General features: G+C 36.3%; 1 protein-coding gene across 1 annotated transcript in view; it reads right to left on the bottom strand.

Annotated features, from left to right (window-relative positions):
- Window positions 1–2,009: 2,009 nt before the first annotated feature.
- Window positions 2,010–18,464, bottom strand: part of LOC125238960 (putative ammonium transporter 2) — a 54,509-nt gene continuing 38,054 nt past the window's right edge. The window contains exon 12 of the mRNA XM_048146460.1: window positions 2,010–2,594. Within this exon, the coding sequence (XP_048002417.1) occupies window positions 2,217–2,594 (378 nt within the window). The 3' untranslated portion in view covers window positions 2,010–2,216. The remainder of the gene's footprint in view (window positions 2,595–18,464) is intronic.

Genomic DNA, 18,464 nt, shown 5'->3' with positions numbered 1-18,464 from the left:
TATTTTAACAGTTTCTGTGTGGACACAATAAAAAGAAGGATAAAGAGTACAGTATGGTCACTCCCGCTCCCCGCTGAAAGTGCCGCCCACCCCCTCTCGGTTACCTCACAGTTACCGCCTGTCAAAAACGCAAACAGTCGACCTGTCATATGTCACTCATACAAGCATAGTACGCGTTCACCTACACGAGCTAAGACTGTGTGCTAGGAACGCGCCTCTTTCATATATTTGATCGCCAGTGTCCGAGGTGTGGTGCGGGTGACATTTGATGAGCCATCTAGGTTTTTATAGTGAGGCGTGTCATTTTAAAATGGGTAACTTGTTCGCCGCCACAGCGTAAACTTTGCGAAAATGGTTAACACTTTGACAGTCCAATGCCCCATATTTGGGTCACGAGTCACGACAAACTAGTTCCATAAGTCCATGAACCATAAGGATCTTTACATTCTTAAAACTCTTATTGGGTTATTTTATTAAAAACCGGCCAAGAGCGTGTCGGGCCACGATCAGTGTAGGGTTCCGTAGTTTTTCGTATTTTTCTCAAAAACTACTGAACCTATCAAGTTCAAAACAATTTTCCTAGAAAGCCTTTATAAAGTTCTACTTTTGTGATTTTTTTCATATTTTTTAAACATATGGTTCAAAAGTTAGAGGGGGGGGACGCACTTTTTTTTCCTTTAGGAGCGATTATTTTCGAAAATATTAGTATTATCAAAAAACGATCTTAGTAAACCCTTATTCATTTTTAAATACCTATCCAACAATATATCACACGTTAGGGTTGGAATGAAAAAAAAAATCAGCCCCCACTTTACATGTAGGGGGGCTACCCTAATAAAACATTTTTTTCCATTTTTTATTTTTGCACTTTGTTGGCGTGATTGATATACATATTGGTACCAAATTTCAGCTTTCTAGTGCTTACAGTTACTGAGATTATCCGCGGACGGACGGACGGACGGACAGACAGACATGGCGAAACTATAAGGGTTCCTAGTTGACTACGGAACCCTAAAAACGGTTATAATTATTGACAATGTTTTTTTGCTAGTGCCTATTCTAGTGACATAAATAGCTGGTTAACCCTTAAATGCAGGATTTTTTCTTTTAACGAGATATTAATATATGTGATAGACAATGGTTTTCTGACTCTGGGAAAAATAATTAAAAAAATATTTAATACCGATTTTAATACTAAATCAGTGTTAGAAGTTAAATAGGCTAAAACTTATTTATATAAATATATAATTATTGGTAAGTTTATTCGTAAAGTTTTACTATTAGAAAGGTACACTATTTGTGAAACCCCCATGATAATAGTACATTACGATACGAGTGCGTAAAAAAGGAAATTCGAAACGAGGTGCGATAAATTAAAATACGGCCGAAGGGAGTGTTTTAAATCGACACGAGTTACGAATTTCCTTTTCGCACGTATATCGTACGACGTTTTTCAGTTCACTTCTCGCACTAGTGCGTAAAAAAACACCATCTGTACTGAAATAAAACTATGGAAACTAGTTTTAGTCATACTTAATGCATAATGTGTAGTTTTTAAGTTTATTACGAATAAATATTTTGATTGATTTGATTGATTGATTGATTGGAAACTGATTATCAATCAATCAATCAAAATATTTATTCGTAATAAACTTAAAAACTACACATTATGCATAAAGTATGACTAAAACTACAAACGTACAAGGGATGGATAAGTTTATCACGAAATGGTCCTGTCTCAGCATAATGCCGACCCGGAGGTCAACGCTGATCTTCGACGAGACCATTTGCGAGACACGAACGCAGCCGCACGGTACGGCCCAACCGTAAGTTGAACGCGTCCTGATTAAATCGCGAATAATGAATTTATAATTCATCCCGACGTTTCGAACACTTTACAGCGTTCGTGGTCAACAGGTGACTGAGGAAAAATTACAACGTGCAAAAGCTACCCACATACAAGAAATATTAACGAACCATGACCATAAATAATATAGATTTTTAAGGCAGGTTCACACACTATTAACCGAAGACAATATTATCATTGGTGTCAATGATATAAAATGTAACATAAATTAAATCTATACAAAATAAATAAGGTAGGTCCTACACTAAAACTAAAATATTCCTCCCCGGATCGTACCCGGCTCAAAAGTCCCCATTATTCCCGCTGCATTACCCCGCTGGACGGCAATGGAGACCATATTATCAGGCTTTTAATCTATCCAAGACATATTAGCCCTCTGAACATCATCATTATAATTATCTTCATTAAGTCTATGTCTAAATCTATCTTCATTCGCGTTCATTTCTCCTAAACTCTCCAACTCGGTCACAGATAACTCTTTAAACTTCTTCCCTTTCAACTCTTCTGGAACTATTTTATTAATTTTATCTCTATTTTTACAAGTTGTGCCATTTAGTTCATCGGCCATAGAGTCTATAGCTCTGTGTAACTCGTTTTCAGGGTCGCCGTTTCTTCTGTTTAGAAAACCTTCGTTTTTGATCTTGGATTTCGGTTCGTCTTCTTCAAATGCCTTGTTTTTGAATATTTGTAGTCCGCTGAATTTGTTTTTCTTCTTTTGTAACTGGGCCTGTTGACAATAATAAGGTTTCGTTAAAAAAACATACGGTGTGGTATCTTTGGCGGAAATATTAAGACGATACAGGGAGGGGTCAATTCTCCATACAAACGCTCTCGACTATTTCCTCCCTGTAGGCCTAGCACATGATTGCCGCGAGAGTATGTCGCCGCGAGATAGATCACATGTCTTCTTCTAACTGTATCAATGACATAAGGACGGATAGTCTATCTCGCGGCGACATACTCCCGCGGCAATCCTGTGCTAACCCTGCTGGTTTTTTAAGATAGAGCAATGATTTTCTCAACTCAGAATATTATTATTTTTATGTGTCGGACCGTTTTGATTTTTTTGATATTCTTATTTTTAAAGACGCTAGAGCCCATCAAATATTTCCAAAAACGGCCTTATTGATTAAGGCGCAAAAAAGGTGTGGTATTCAAAATTGGTAACAATTAGCCAAAAAAACTAAACGGTCCGACACAGATAATTTCATTGTTATTCAGATTCTCAAATTTCGTTACGATTGATTAAGTTTTGAAGGAGAAAACAGTCGAGAGCCGAACCTCGATTTTAAAGATTTTTTCGCAATATCTTTTAAGGGCCTTATCACACTTGCGATTTACAAGCGAGGCGAAAGCGAAGCGAGCGCGCAGCGAGTTCGTCGCGAGCCCGTTACCAATTCGCAGCGAGTGCGTCGCGACTTCGCCGCGAGCGCGCAACGATTTCGTAGCGAGTTCGCCGCGTCTAGATATGCTGTACCTTCGTCAGCAAAATTCATTTCTACCCACTTTAGTTTAATCCTATCATTTGTAGTAGTTTATTATCTACGAGTGTGAGCGGACAGTAACAATAATGGCGGAACAATCAAACACTGTTGGAATCGATATCGAGGCATTTATAAAATTTAAAAAATTTTGATTCGTTCACAAAACAGCACATAATAGTCGCTCTCTTGCAGTCGATTACTTAAAAATGGATCCTCCCAAACACGCCGTTTCTGCTTTAGTTTTCGTTTCTTACTTCTTCGAAGCAATAAAGCTAACAGAAGTGTTTCGTCGTCGGAATCCATTATGTAAGTGACTGTCTAAGACGCAGATCACATTCAGCGAATACGCAGCGTATTCGTTACGCGCTCGCGGCGAATTCGCGACGCACTCGCTGCGAATTAGTTACGGGCTCGCGACGAACTCGCTGCGCGCTCGCTTCGCTCTCGCCTCGCTTGTAAATCGCAAGTGTGATAAGGCCCTAAGAGGGGGTCGTACGAAATCCTCGAAAAGTGCATTCGGCGTTAAACAAATGCTGCTCACATTTCTAAATTAAATGAAATAAAATAAATAGAGTTATTATCTTAAAGAGTGTGTCTACAACTTTTGACTATTCAGAATCTCTAATTATTAAAGGTATAATAAATAAACCCACGCAAAGTTGACCTAAAATGAGAAAAACGTATGTCTCCGTTTAGTAAACTTTGTTAAAAAAATTCAATACTTTAGTTATAACATTAAGTGATTCTAAAAGCCAGATAAATGGACTAGAAGTTTTGAGGTTTTTTATATTTTTCCTCTCAAAGGCAACAAAGAAATTTTACCTTAAATTTAAACTATCGTAAAATTTCCATACATTCGCCATTGCTGTCAGAATTCTCCTTTCGATTAGATGCCGTGAGCGGCTCGTCGGAGGCAGACGTGTCGCCGGTCGCTCCGCGTTGACAATTAAATTTGACAAATATTTTGACAGAAAATAGTGTACGTACACGAAAAACCATACCAGTGTAAAACTGTGCTCAAAATAAATAGGGTAAATCAAATATGTCAGGTGGAGATCCAATCTCATTTAAAATTTAAAGGTGCATGGCTTGTGCATAAAAAATAAATAAAAATATATCACATTATCAAAGAAAATAACGAACACAACCGAATGAGTATAAATGATTTCATTCTAGTTCGGTTAAATTGAAAAAAGTTTAATGTTTTGTTTTACTCATTGGAATACATTTTCATTACGCTGGTATTAACAATACGTCATTTTAAAAATATATATGACAGTACCTACGTCAAATTTTGTCAACCAAACTTCACAGGTTGTATGTAAACAATTACAATTTAATTTATTCATACATATTCAGATACGTATTAATCGATTCTTACTTAGAATAGAAAAAGGGGAATGCGAGCGGGTATAGGTATAGTGCTTCTGGTTCAAATTTAATTGTGTATATAAAAAAATGACTCAATTTCATTAAAGATTTACTCTGTGCATACCGCGAACACGTAACCGTAAGTTGAAAACAATAATAATTATAAATCACCTAAATACATCGTTGTTTACAAAGCGCTTGTTTTGAATGGCACTTCTCCACTCAACTAAACCAAATATTCATGGAACACCAGCTGGTGACCAGCATAAATGACTATGAACAGCCGTGCAAAAATATCTGATTTTCTATAGTGGGCCATAACATAAGTATATGACGACATGTTCCCGGCAAAAATTTGTGATGCTCCGTGACCGGCAAAAACATCGTCTCTCTTTCTAGCGTCTCGCGAGCGTATAGCGTCGGGCCAACTGTATGGAAAAAGACGCCGCGTCAGCGCGGCTTAGCCATACAGTTGGCCCGACGCTACGATCGCAAGACGGTAGATGTGGGAGGGTCCTTATCCGCATACATATCTGATCGGGTCGCTTAAAAATATTAGATTCTTTATAAAAACCTAAATTACACTTTCACCCGCATAAATATCTATCCATTGTTAAAGCAAATATATATCTTACGGGCTAGAAATCATTAATATGTAATTAAAGTGCAATAATAAACCCTACCTGGTTGCCTTACAGCCGTAAATTGTATGAGGTGATTTGACAGTTCACGAAAACGAGCCTTTATACAAGCTTTTATTCAACTTGCCTTGTTAGTAGGTATGTTAGTTTGAGTCAAAACGTAGAAGCTAAATTTGACCCACTTTCCGGTTTCCAATTGAGCTGAAATTTTGCACACCTGTGTAAATCAAGTGACAATGCAATATTATGGTATCATGGAGCTAATCTGATGATGGAGCAGAAAGGTGATCATAGGAACTCTGTTATGAAACGTCGTATACCCATTGAGTCAGGGGTTTTTAAAAATGTCTCGGAGAGCAATAAATATTTTTTTTGCAAAAAAAACTTATTATAAATTGGGAGGTGTAATTTTTTATTATCTCTTACATAGCATTAAGACGAAAAATCGACCAAGAGCGCGTCAATGTAGGGTTTCGTAGTTTCCGACATTTTACATAATGACAATTTTTAGGGTTCCGTAGTCAACTAGGAACCCTTATAGTTTCGCCATGTCTGTCTGTCCGTCCGTCCGTCCGTCCGTCCGTCCGTCTGTCCGTCCGTCCGTCCGTCCGTCCGTCCGTCCGTCCGTCCGTCCGTCCGTCCGTCCGTCCGTCCGCGGATAATCTCAGTAACCGTAAGCACTAGAAAGCTGAAATTTGGTACCAATATGTGTATCAATCACGCCAACAAAGTGCAAAAATAAAAAATGAAAAAAAAATGTTTTATTAGGGTGGGGGCTGAGATTTTTTTTAATTCCAACCCCAACGTGTGATATATTGTTGGATAGGTATTTAAAAATGAAAAAGGGTTTACTAAGATCGTTTTTTGATAATATTAATAGTTTCGGAAATAATCGCTTGTAAAGGAAAAAAAAGTGCGTCCCCCCCCCTCTAACTTTTGAACCCTACGTTCAAAAAATATGAAAAAAATCACAATAGTAGAACTTTATAAAAACTTTCTAGGAAAATTGTTTTGAACTTGATAGGTTCAGTAAGTAGTTTTTGAGAAAAATACGGAAAACTACGGAACCCTACACTGAGCGTGGCCCGACACGCTCTTGGCCGGTTTTTTTTTTTAATTATAAATGGGCTTACTCTTGACCACAGACTAGCCAAAGGCAAAGACGTGGCCTACGATGGAGTGAGCTCGCCCAGAAGATGCCTGTTCACTCTTGACAATTTAATAAATACCGTAATTTGGGGTGAAAAGGGTTCCGGGGGTATATAATGTTATTATATTTCTTGACATATTCCTTCTATTTTCCGCAATCAAAGTAGGAAAATAATATATTGTTTTTTTTTTTATTATTATTATTGGTATTTAGGACAACAGCCGTAAATATTCAACTTACATAGGTATTTTTACATAGTCTTAGGCCAATAACAGTTATCTGTTGAATGAAAAGTATTATACACAATATGTTACTAAAAAAAAATGTGTTACATATTTAAAATTACAGTGAAAATGTGCAAGCCACACATTTTTATTTACAGTTTCATGTCTGTCAAAGTTGACGTTCAAATTTATTGGATTTTTACTCATTTTAATCGTTCATTATCCTTTTGAATGTGTATACACTTCTAAAGTTTATGTATAACAGAAAATCATAAGACATATTTTCATTTTTATAATGGTTTTCATGAAGAAAGCGATGCAACTGTGTTGGGGAATTTTTACGGGATGAATAAATATCCGCGGCCTGAGGGGTGAATGGGATCAGGAATGGGGGGAATCGGGTCGCAAAGGGGTGAATAGGTTTACGAAGGGGCTGATTAGGGTCGGAAGAGGGGTGAATTGGGATGTGTGGTCAATGCTTGTCACATTGTATACAATAACTTACCTAAAGTGGTATTTTTATGAATGACCTCTCTGTATATGGACGCAATTTATACGTCAATGTATTGCTTCGTAGTTAGACTAGATACAAGAAATTAACACTTAGAAATGTTAATCACACTTCTGTCTACCTCCACGTTTCTACTTAAGTCCGCAAAAATCACCCATGGTTGCTATAATATAGACGGATTACTTTAAAATAAAAATCATAAGTATGAAACTATACAACTAGGGAAGAAATAAAATTATTTTATTGAATCATTTTTGATTTGTTCTTTTTCAAGTTTATATAAATAATACATTTTCAATTCGCTCAAAGGTTGGAAGAGATCCCTTATAGGGATAAGTTCGCCTTTGTACATCATAACTATACTGTATTTTTATGTCCTAACTTGTCTTATGTACAATAAAGTGTTCACATACATACATACATATATTGAAATAGATATCATACACGAAAGAAAAAACGACAAGGCCCACGGTGGCTGAGCCGGGAATCGAATCCGGGTCTTCAGCTTACGCAGCTAACGTTATTACCACTAGGCCACCAGGCCAGGTTAAAAAAACCGGCCAGATGAGAATTTATTTTCGCACAATTGTAAAACTAAATTATTTTTACTAGTTACCTCCAAAATACCAAATAAAATTGGGCTACATAGTACATCGTTTTCTGAAGATTTTGGGTTCATGGGGTCGGAACGGGTATAACTAACGTAATTTATGGTGAATTGGGCCAAAACCGACTTTTGAACGTCGATAGCCGTTTTTTTATATGTGCCATGCTAATTTTTTACACAAAAAAATCTTCCGGCAGTGTGAACTTCGGTTTGTCTTTGAAAATATGTCGTTTTATTTAGTAATTTTCGCTCACCCTAACGTTGGAGTGAATAGGGTCGGGAAGGGGGTGAATAGGGAAAAGGGTTGACTCTTTCGGATTGCGAACAAAATATGACCTGTCACGAGCGTATTATATTTATTTTACCAAAAAATAAGGATTAAATATGTTATGAGTGGTCGGTAATGAAATCTACACATATTATGATAACCCTTAACCAACCTTTATAGTTAGATGGTGCTCTGACGCGGTGAATAAGTAAGTATGGTCGTGGGCAGTGCGGATAACGTGTCAAAATATAAGCATAGTTTATTGCTATTTTTCATGTTTAAATAAACTTATAAACTAACGTAGTGGGTATTAAAGTAAAAGGTTCACAGTGAATATTAGGTTGCCAGAAATGTGTTTAGCTATACCATTGTATTGAATTTTGTATCATAAAGTCAAACTAGGTATTTACTACTAAGTAATGATTTACTCTGTGGGGTGTCTTTGATCACTTGCATGGGGTAACATTGACCATAATGACACATAGTTAATTATTGTCTGATTTTGTCACGGTACTTGTTGAGGCTGATAATTTGATCGCTTCTTGTGATAAATATTGAAATAATTGCAAAAAAAGTTGGTTTTTCGAAGATGTTAATTTTTATTCTTGATCAAAGTAACCCCAAAATAGCGTTAAAGAGTTGTAATATTTGACTGCGAACCATTTTTTTTTTATCTTTTCTTGACATAAAATACTTTTGTAAGGGATTACATTCGATTATCATTAAAAAATATATATAGTGTATCAAAGTAACCCCAATGTCAGTTTATGTTTGATCACATCGTTTTTTTCTGCGTACATTATTTTATTTATTTATTTATTCCTTATTGCACATAAAAAAATAAGTACAAATGGTGGACATAATGCCTTAAGGCATTCTCTACCAGTCAACCACTGGGTTAAAAAGAAACATTTCATACGTGCAGGCATTGTGACAGAAAACAATAATCCTGATATCACTTATTTTGTTACCTTGTTAGCTTTTTAGCAGGAAAAGACTGAAAAAACCGGCCAAGAGCGTGTCGGGCCACGCTCAGTGTAGGGTTCCGTAGTTTTTCGTATTTTTCTCAAAAACTACTGAACCTATCAAGTTCAAAATAATTTTCCTAGAAAGTTTTTATAATGTTCTACTTTTGTGATTTTTTTCATATTTTTTAAACATATGGTTCAAAAGTTAGAGGGGGGGGGACGCACTTTTTTTTACTTTAGGAGCGATTATTTCCGAAGATATTAATATTATCAAAAAACGATCTTAGTAAACCCTTCTTCATTTTTAAATACCTATCCAACAATATATCACACGTTGGGGTTGAAATGAAAAAAAAAATCAGCCCCCACTTTACATGTAGGGGGGGGGTACCCTAATAAAACATTTTTTTCCATTTTTTATTTTTGCACTTTGTTGGCGTGATTGATATACATATTGGTACCAAATTTCAGCTTTCTAGTGCTTACGGTTACTGAGATTATCCGCGGACGGACGGACGGACGGACGGACGGACGGACGGACGGACGGACGGACGGACGGACGGACGGACAGACAGACATGGCGAAACTATAAGGGTTCCTAGTTGGCTACGGAACCCTAAAAAGTTGATGGTCCCATTTTTTTTCTTCCTTAGTTACGTTACGTTTAAATTCCCAAATTGGTCAATGTAACCCCAGTTTACGGTAGACACCGTCAACCTATTCTAATAATTCTCTTTTTATTTGAAAGAAAATTCGTTACGATAATATGTATATAAAATATGCAATCTAAGATAAAAAATGCTTTTCATATAGTTACAAACTTAGTTCAGATTTTTTTTGTACAACTTTTAAAAATTGTTCTACCTATCAAGTTCAAAATAATTTTCCTAGAAAGTCTTTTTTCTACTCCCGAACTATTATTCGTCATTTACAGGGTCGTGCATAGATCTTTAAAACCCTACATAAAAGTCTATTCCCCAAAGCCAGTGTCCGCCGGCTTTCCGCGCATGCGCGCAGTATCGAAAAAACTGAAAACGCATTGTTTGGCCCTGTAACCATGGCAACGCCTTATAACGATACGGCGCGCGTGCGCGGGAAGGCTTTGGGCAGCTGAGCTGACAGTGCAAACCTTTGCGTCAAAATACAGGAAACAGTGTGAATTTCACGAAAGTTATTCGAGAAACCTATTAACAACTAAGTGCATGGTCGTAGAAAAAGTATTGTATGCAACGGTGTTTAACTGAGTCAAAAAATACTCGTGGCGTCTTAATAACAATTTTCGGCTTCGCCTCAAATTGTTACCCACGCCACTCGTCTTTTTTGATCTCCTTTAAACGCCTGTTGCATAAAATACTATTTAAAGTTCTGCTTTTGAGATTTTTTCATATTTGAGAAAACAGCCCTTATGGCCTGAAATACGGCATACGGCAGTGATATTGACATTGACATATGCTTTTTCGTATTTTGATGGTATTTTGACTGCACTGTATTTTTTGCCATGCTAATTTGAACCTTATCTCTAAGCGATGTTTTTTAATTTTCAGTTACATCACAGATGTGTATGACATGACATCTAGGTATTTTTCCATTTAAAAGAAACTACAAGGGGCTTTACAGACGTGGCGACTGCAACTGGTACAGGGCCTAAGCCATAATTTAAAATTATATTGTGATTTTTAGGGTTCCGTACCTCAAAAGGAAAAAACGGAACCCTTATAGGATCACTTTGTTGTCCGTCTGTCCGTCCGTCCGTCCGTCTGTCAAGACCCTTTTTCTCAGGAACGCGTGGAGGTATGAAGCTGAAATTTATATCAATTACTCAGGTCTACTGTCCCTTGAAGCTGTGAAAAAATCAAACTTCTAAGCCAACGCAATCAAAAGATACAGCCGTTTATGCCGCAAATTTTCGACACTTGCAAGGGAATCAAAACCTACAGGGTGCTTCCCGTGAACTCAGAATCTTGAAATTTGGTACGAAGCAACGTCTTATAGCATAGATAAAGGAAAAATTACGAAAACCATAAATTTTTAGTTACATCACATAATATTTTTTTTTTTTAATAATTTTAACCTTACTACCCATTTCCTCATAAACGCGTAGAGGTATTAAATTGAAATTCATACCAAATACTCAGGTCTATAATACCTTTAAGCTGTAACAAAATCAAACTTCTATGTCAACGCAATCAAAAGAAACAGCAATTTAAGCTGCATATTTTGAAACTCGCAAGTACTCGCAAGGGAATCAAAACCTAAAGGGTACTTCCAGTCGACCTAGAATCTTGAAATTTGGCATGAAGCAACGTTTTATAGCACACATAAAGGAAAAATTCCGAAAACCTTAAATTTTTAGTTACATTACAAAATATATAGACAGTCACTCCAATCTTTCAAGACTAGGCTGAAGTCTTGGCTCCTCGAGCACACATTCTACAGCTATAATGAATTTCTCAGTGTTAAGCTATAGTTAAGTGACAACAATTATTTTTATCTTACTTTATTGTAATTCCCTGTACGAATGTATAATTATATAATTACTGAATCTAACTCTACTACTGAATGTAAAAATGACATGTAATATTGCAAATATTATGAATAAATAATATGAATATATGAATATGAATATATTTTTTAATAAATATAAACTTATTACTTTTTTCCTCATGAACGCGTAGAGCTATCAAGTTGAAATTCATATCAAATGCAGGTTTGTACGGAACCCTCGGTGCGCGAGTCCGACTCGCACTTGGCCGGTTTTTATATGTATTTGTGGTTTATTTAATACTAAGTATGAGTTTCAACATTTTCAACTCAAGGAACTGAAATTAAGAGAAGGGACTCGGAAATTGGGTAAGATCAAGAGTCTGATGCAGATGCCGATGGCAGTATTGGATAAGATAAGATATGCGTCGATATTCCCTGTCTTTCTTTGTGTCTCTGACATGACTGCTGCTAGCTGTACTCTATTCATTAGGTTTTTATTTTATACACATACTTTATTTTTGTATCAAAATAAATGATAAATTGATAAAAAACCTAACGACCAAAAAGAATAAAGTACCTATCTGTTAGTCTTTAATACACCCCGCATATACGTAATGCACAGCACAGGCCTCCGAAGACCGGCAGGGCAATCATGGTCGCGCGATAAATGGTATAACATCGGGCCGTCCCTATCGCACTTACAAATAGTGTGATAGGGCTGATGGTTTATCATTTATCACGCGACCATAATTGTCTGCCTGGAGGTATCGGCCTTTAGCCCTTCACACACGTCTTTGAATAATGTTTGCGGGGATAGGCAGGCTGACGATTTTTAATCTAAGTATAGAAAAGTAACGCAAAATGAAGTGCAATGTAATTTGAAATACACCTAGATAAACAATCAATTGAATAAGGAACGTTATCTACATATTTAGGTAAATTTAAGTCACATGAGACATGAACAGAGAAGGAAAGCTAGATGATGCGTATTTTTTCTCTGTCTTCTTGTATGCTACCTTTTTTACAGTTTTAATTTCTCAAAGGAGGTCAGTAGTTGACTACAAACTCAAAATAACACTCTTGAAAAAAATTAAGGGTCACTGACCTTTCACAGTAAATTGAGGTAGTGTGAGTGAAGGGTGTTTGTGTGTGTAATGGGGTAATTTGACAGATTCTGAAAATTCTCCCTGCTCTACCCCCTCTTAACTGAGTTGTTCTGAGAGTGGACAATTCTTTTTCGATAAATCTAGTTAATAACACTAGTATATTTAACTAAAATTCGGTACGAGAGATTTCTGTAACCTGTAACGCATGCCACAGGGCCCGCATTCGGAGAAACGTTTTCATTAGTCGATGAGGGTCCGCATTCGGGGTGCGAGAAGGTTTCTGTAACGCGTTCCACAGGGCCCGCATTCGGGGAAATTAAATAGTAATCGTAATTTTCATTGGTTGTTATCTCGCCTACGGGGAGTCCCCATATGCTGCATAACGACCAATCAAATTGCACCACTTTCATCGGTTGTTATCTCGCCTGCGGGGACTCCCCATATGCTGTATACCGAACGAGTTATCAAGTAATGAAATTGCGCCATTACGTTGTCGACCTACCTTTCATTCGCACGAAGAGGTTTGCCTCTCCTTTTTTATGCGAACTGCTAAGGAGTGGACATCGAGGACATACCCAATAGAGTGGTAATATGGGGCTGTCCGTCTGCGCAACGGATATGTGATTTGTCACTTATAAATGTTAGCGCACGCTCTCACTAAAACAGTACAAAACCAGTATTGGATCCGTGCGTACGTCTCTGCGAATTACGAAATAAATTATAGTTTGTTTTACTATTATTATAATGGCGTGCTGTTCTATTCAGTTTCGTAGAAAAAACAGCAAAACATCTGACTTGAAAACATAAGGAATAACTTTTCATCGGTAAATTACGATTTTAAATTATAAACTACTTTATATTAAATTTTGTCCGGAGGCCAAGTTAAACTGGACAACAAAAGTGAAAGGTGATGACGCAGGCTAGACGTATGTCGTTATCTCTTGCTTCCACGTAACTCAATTCACATCACACCATCTCTTTCCAGTCTGCACTAGTGTTGTACATGCTTAATTTATAGCATCAAGTGGTGTATCGATATTTAAGTAATGAGTAAGGAATTTTATTTTGTGTACCTACTACATAATGATCACACTCTATTTAAATAAAGAAACGAGAAAGTTATCTTGCACTAATGTTTGCATTAATGGTTTATGTCGAATATTTGTATATTATCGATTATGTTAAGCTTCATTGATTATATTAATGTATTAGGTACCTAATTCGTAGGTGTAATTAGATATGTTGTGGGTATTTAAAAAAAAAACCCGCTACGTGAGTAACCCGCTTAAAATATTTTTAAATATGTATGAGTCTCACGGGAGTTTTATAGTTAAAATGTTGTGGGTATATTTAGGTGACACGATTTCGTAAAATCTCTATCTGATATATGTATTAATTTAAATATTACGTTCAAGTATTTTGTAAAATAATAAATTGCTATTTAAATCGAAATAAAAAACACAACTTGAGAAACTCGAAGATACATAATTAGGGATTGGAAAATTTCATAACTTTTACTTAAAATAATTGTAATCTGATTATTATACCATTTTTACTTCCAAGAAAATATAGTTTTCCCTTTTTGTATATATATCGTGTTTTATACTAATAATAATATATAGTAGTATGTAATAGATTTCTGCTCCACCGTGTGTGCATGCAATGTTACGGACTTTTGGAGCTTGCACACACGGTGGTGCATAAAGCGCGTAAGGGGTTAAAATATATTTATCGATAAACCTTACTTACGCACTACCTCATCCCTAGCACTTATTACTTGACCTTGTATCAGCCAATGGGAGCGCAGTGAGAGGGGATATGAGTAGCCGCGAGTTGGCGGAATCGTTCTCGAACAAATTAAATAACATTTCTGCTCTATTAGGGTATGTACTCGATGGGAGTGGAACATTCTCCCCTCTTATGTATTCCCGGTTGATTACAAATCCAGGTTTCTTTAAGTCTACAGTGAACAGGCTATTACTGAACCAGTGAGCTACAACTTCGGCACAGTATAGTAAAGAGTACTATCGTACTGTATGGCCACTCCCGCTGAAAGTCCCGCCCACCCCCTCTCGGTTACCTCACAGTTACCGCCTATCAAAAACGCGAACAGTCGACCTGTCATATCTCACTCATACAAGCATACCTCGGACACTGGCGATCAAATATATGAAAGAGGCGCGTTCCTAGCAGTCTAAGCTCGTGTAGGTGAACACGTCGGCTGTCCAAAATCAAAGCCTAGCAAGTGCATTTACCGAAATTTTACAGTAGAGGCAAACAAAGATTTTGTTAAAAAAAAATAGTACCAAAGACCTTTTTCTCACAAGACTTGGTTTTATATAAAGAAGTATAACTTGCTTTATAAGACAAACTGTTGAAACTAAATGTATGTGTCTATTTAGAACTTTTATGTGCCTTACTAACAATTAATTACAAAAAAATAATAGTATTGTTTCGCCAATTACAAAACAAAAAGCTAGCAAGTGGTCATACTAAGTATTTTAAATGGTTAATTTTCGCATTATCCCGGCATTTACCACGGCATTTGCCACGGCTCATGAGAGCCTGGGGTCCACTTTGACAACTAATCGCAAGATTTGGCGCAGGAACTAGTTTTTACAAATGCGGCTGCCATCTTACCTTCCAACCCGAAGGGTAAGTAGGCCTTATTGGACTTAGTCCGGTTTCCTCACGTTTTTTCCTTCACCGAAAAGGGACTAGCAAATATCAAAATGTCGTTTCGTGTCTGATCACAATATAATATTTGTTTGATGGGATCATACGAGTAATAACAAAAGGCAACATTATTAGACAATTAATTAAATTTTATGCATAAAACAAAAATCAGTCATCGGGTAAACAATAGGCTACTTGACCCTTTTTATAGTTTGTCTTATAGCATTACTTACTATCCAATTAACGGAAAAAAAATATCACTATATATTATTTTATTATGGCTTATAAATCGCAAAAAAATATTTTTAAAGAATACGTTTACGTAATATTTCAGGTAAAAACAACATCAGCCATGTCATCTATAAATTTTCTGTGAATCAGTGCGAAAACAACACTTTCTGACAATTTAAGTACGAGGCATAAAGGTATCATGTAATGTCAGCGATTGATTTGACATGAATTATATGACGTCACTACACGGCCGACAGAGTTTTCAGTGGCCAAAAAAAATTTATTCACATTTTTGAATTAAAAATTCGTAGACATCGTACACATTTAATAGGTACGCAAAATATTACAAAAGACAATTATTTATTGTGCCAAATTAGATATGAGTCTAGTAGCCTATTCGCCTCCAGTTTAAAGATCATCCGAAAGGTCATTAATTGGCAATCGACTCCAAAAATCACGCCTTGTTTCTGGCATTAAAGGCACTAATTTTGCAACAAGAGTGTCCTTTTTTTAACACGATAGTTTCATATGTAACACACGCCATATACTGCACATCAACAACCTGTTACAAGCACTAGGTACTACTGGCAGTTATACCTTTAGGTAGATTGGAAAGGCATAATTGTTAGAACTATTTTAAGTTGCTCCCATCGTCAAATATTTATAAGTAGGTTAAGTAGGTACCTACGTAAAATATATCGCAAAAATAATGTTAAAAAGCATTCCGAATGTTAATACCTCGATCCAAGCCCCAATAAAACATCACAAATAAAAAACCACAATTCAGCACCACAAACACTTTTGCGATCGCCACACACAATATTAAATAAGTATAATATCACGGGCTAAAACAACGAACATAATGAGAATGACTATCTAAAAGCAGCTGCTAAAATTCGTCTCCATCGATCACTTTTATTCATCATGCGTCCGCGCAGCAGCGCAAAGTACGACAAACTAGAAACTTCAGGTTGAAACTCGTTCCCTAAATTCGGATCCTGAACGGAACAAACGCGGGCGGGGGCGCGGGAACGGCGACCGTTTGAATTCAAACTTCACTCATTACTGACTTTAGTCGGGTAGCGATAACTTTTGAGGTTTCGATAATATTCATGTTGCTTATTTTTTGCATATAGTTTTTAGACTATTGATCAAATATAAAAATAATGTTTTGTGCGTTCCTAGGTACTTGCTTAGCACGAACTTTAGGTATTTCTCTTTTTAAGCAGTGTTCAGTCAAAAAAATATTCGAGAAGAAATTATTTGTATTTGTCTAAAAACAAAGTGGTTGCCGATGTATATACGCATTTTGTGCAATTTTCATCGATGGGTTTAATGATATTAAAAAAAATTCTAATATTGATCCTAAAACCCTTTAAAAAATATTAGAGTCAGTAAGTGAAGTCTTGTACGATTCAGGGCATTAAAATATCTTATTTTTTTAAAAGTGTGCGACATTCATAGATTGCTTATATTTAAAAAAAATATTTTGTAATAAAAACCCGTTCAAATCCTCAAAAAAATTTTCATGTTCATAAGTTGACGTCTATATTATTATAATATAATATCGAGTCATCAAATTTAATTTGTGCGGTTTTGATCAATGGGTTTTCAATATTTGACGACATTTCAATAGCAAAGTATTTTAAATTTTCGCGCAGTGTAGCGCGCAACCGATAACCAATCAGGTTGGCGCGTGCCACTGGCGCGACGCCGCGCTGCCTCGCGGCGTAAGTACATACGTCTCGTGCGCAGTCATGCATAATTTAGGGTTGCCAGATGGTCGGGATTTGACGGGATTCTCCCAATTTTTTGCATGTCTTCCCAATTAAAACTTACATATATATTACTGAACTTTATTTTATTACATTATTAACGAAAAGACCAATCTGTATATTTCGAAAACACGTGAAGGTATCGCATCGAAAATATGATTTCATTTTACATTTCCCTACGAAATCCTCGTAATTGCGGTAAATTCGCCTTTATCCCAATATGGGGGTAATTTGATCCAGTATCCTATTCATACACCGTGATTATATTTATTATTGTAACTATTAATTTCAGTTTTTCGTTACACAATACAGGGTGTAATTTTTATAACGGGAAGTATTTAAGGAAGTAATTAACAGATGCTAATAATTCTAAGCAAGAACCGCTAATAATTCTAAGAAGTTTGTAAGTAGCTGATGCAAAACCCAAAACCGGCCAAGAGCGTGTCGGGCCACGCTCAGTGTAGGGTTCCGTAGTTTTCCGTATTTTTCTCAAAAACTACTGAACATATCAAGTTCAAAACAATTTTCCTAGAAAGTCTTTATAAAGTTCTACTTTTGTGATTTTTTTCATATTTTTTAAACATATGGTTAAAAAGTTAGAGGGGGGGGGGACGCACTTTTTTTTTCCTTTAGGAGCGATTATTTCCGAAAATATGAATATTATCAAAAAACAATCTTAGTAAACCCGTATTCATTTTTAAATACCTATCCAACAATATATCACACGTTGGGGTTGGAATGAAAAAAAATATCAGCCCCCACTTTTCATGTAGGGGGGTACCCTAATAAAACTTTTTTTTCCATTTTTTATTTTTGCACTTTGTTGGCGTGATTAATATACATATTCTTACCAAATGTCAGCTTTCTAGTGCTAACGGTTACTGAGATTATCCGCGGACGGACGGACGGACGGACGGACAGACAGACATGGCGAAACTATAAGGGTTCCTAGTTGACTACGGAACCCTAAAAAAGAGTAACTTTTTTTTTCTATATTTTCCTAGATTTCCAATTATAATGCAAATTAAACGTACGGCGGTACAGTAAATGGAGTATAAAATCTTTCGCGATTTCTTTCCCAAATTTAGTTCTGCCAGGCAC

Source organism: Leguminivora glycinivorella, chromosome 24 (genome assembly GCF_023078275.1).
Source record: "Leguminivora glycinivorella isolate SPB_JAAS2020 chromosome 24, LegGlyc_1.1, whole genome shotgun sequence".
In the NCBI taxonomy this organism is placed as follows: domain Eukaryota; kingdom Metazoa; phylum Arthropoda; class Insecta; order Lepidoptera; family Tortricidae; genus Leguminivora; species Leguminivora glycinivorella.
Note: the sequence above shows the minus strand (reverse complement) of the source record. Positions and strands in the feature narration are given on the sequence as shown.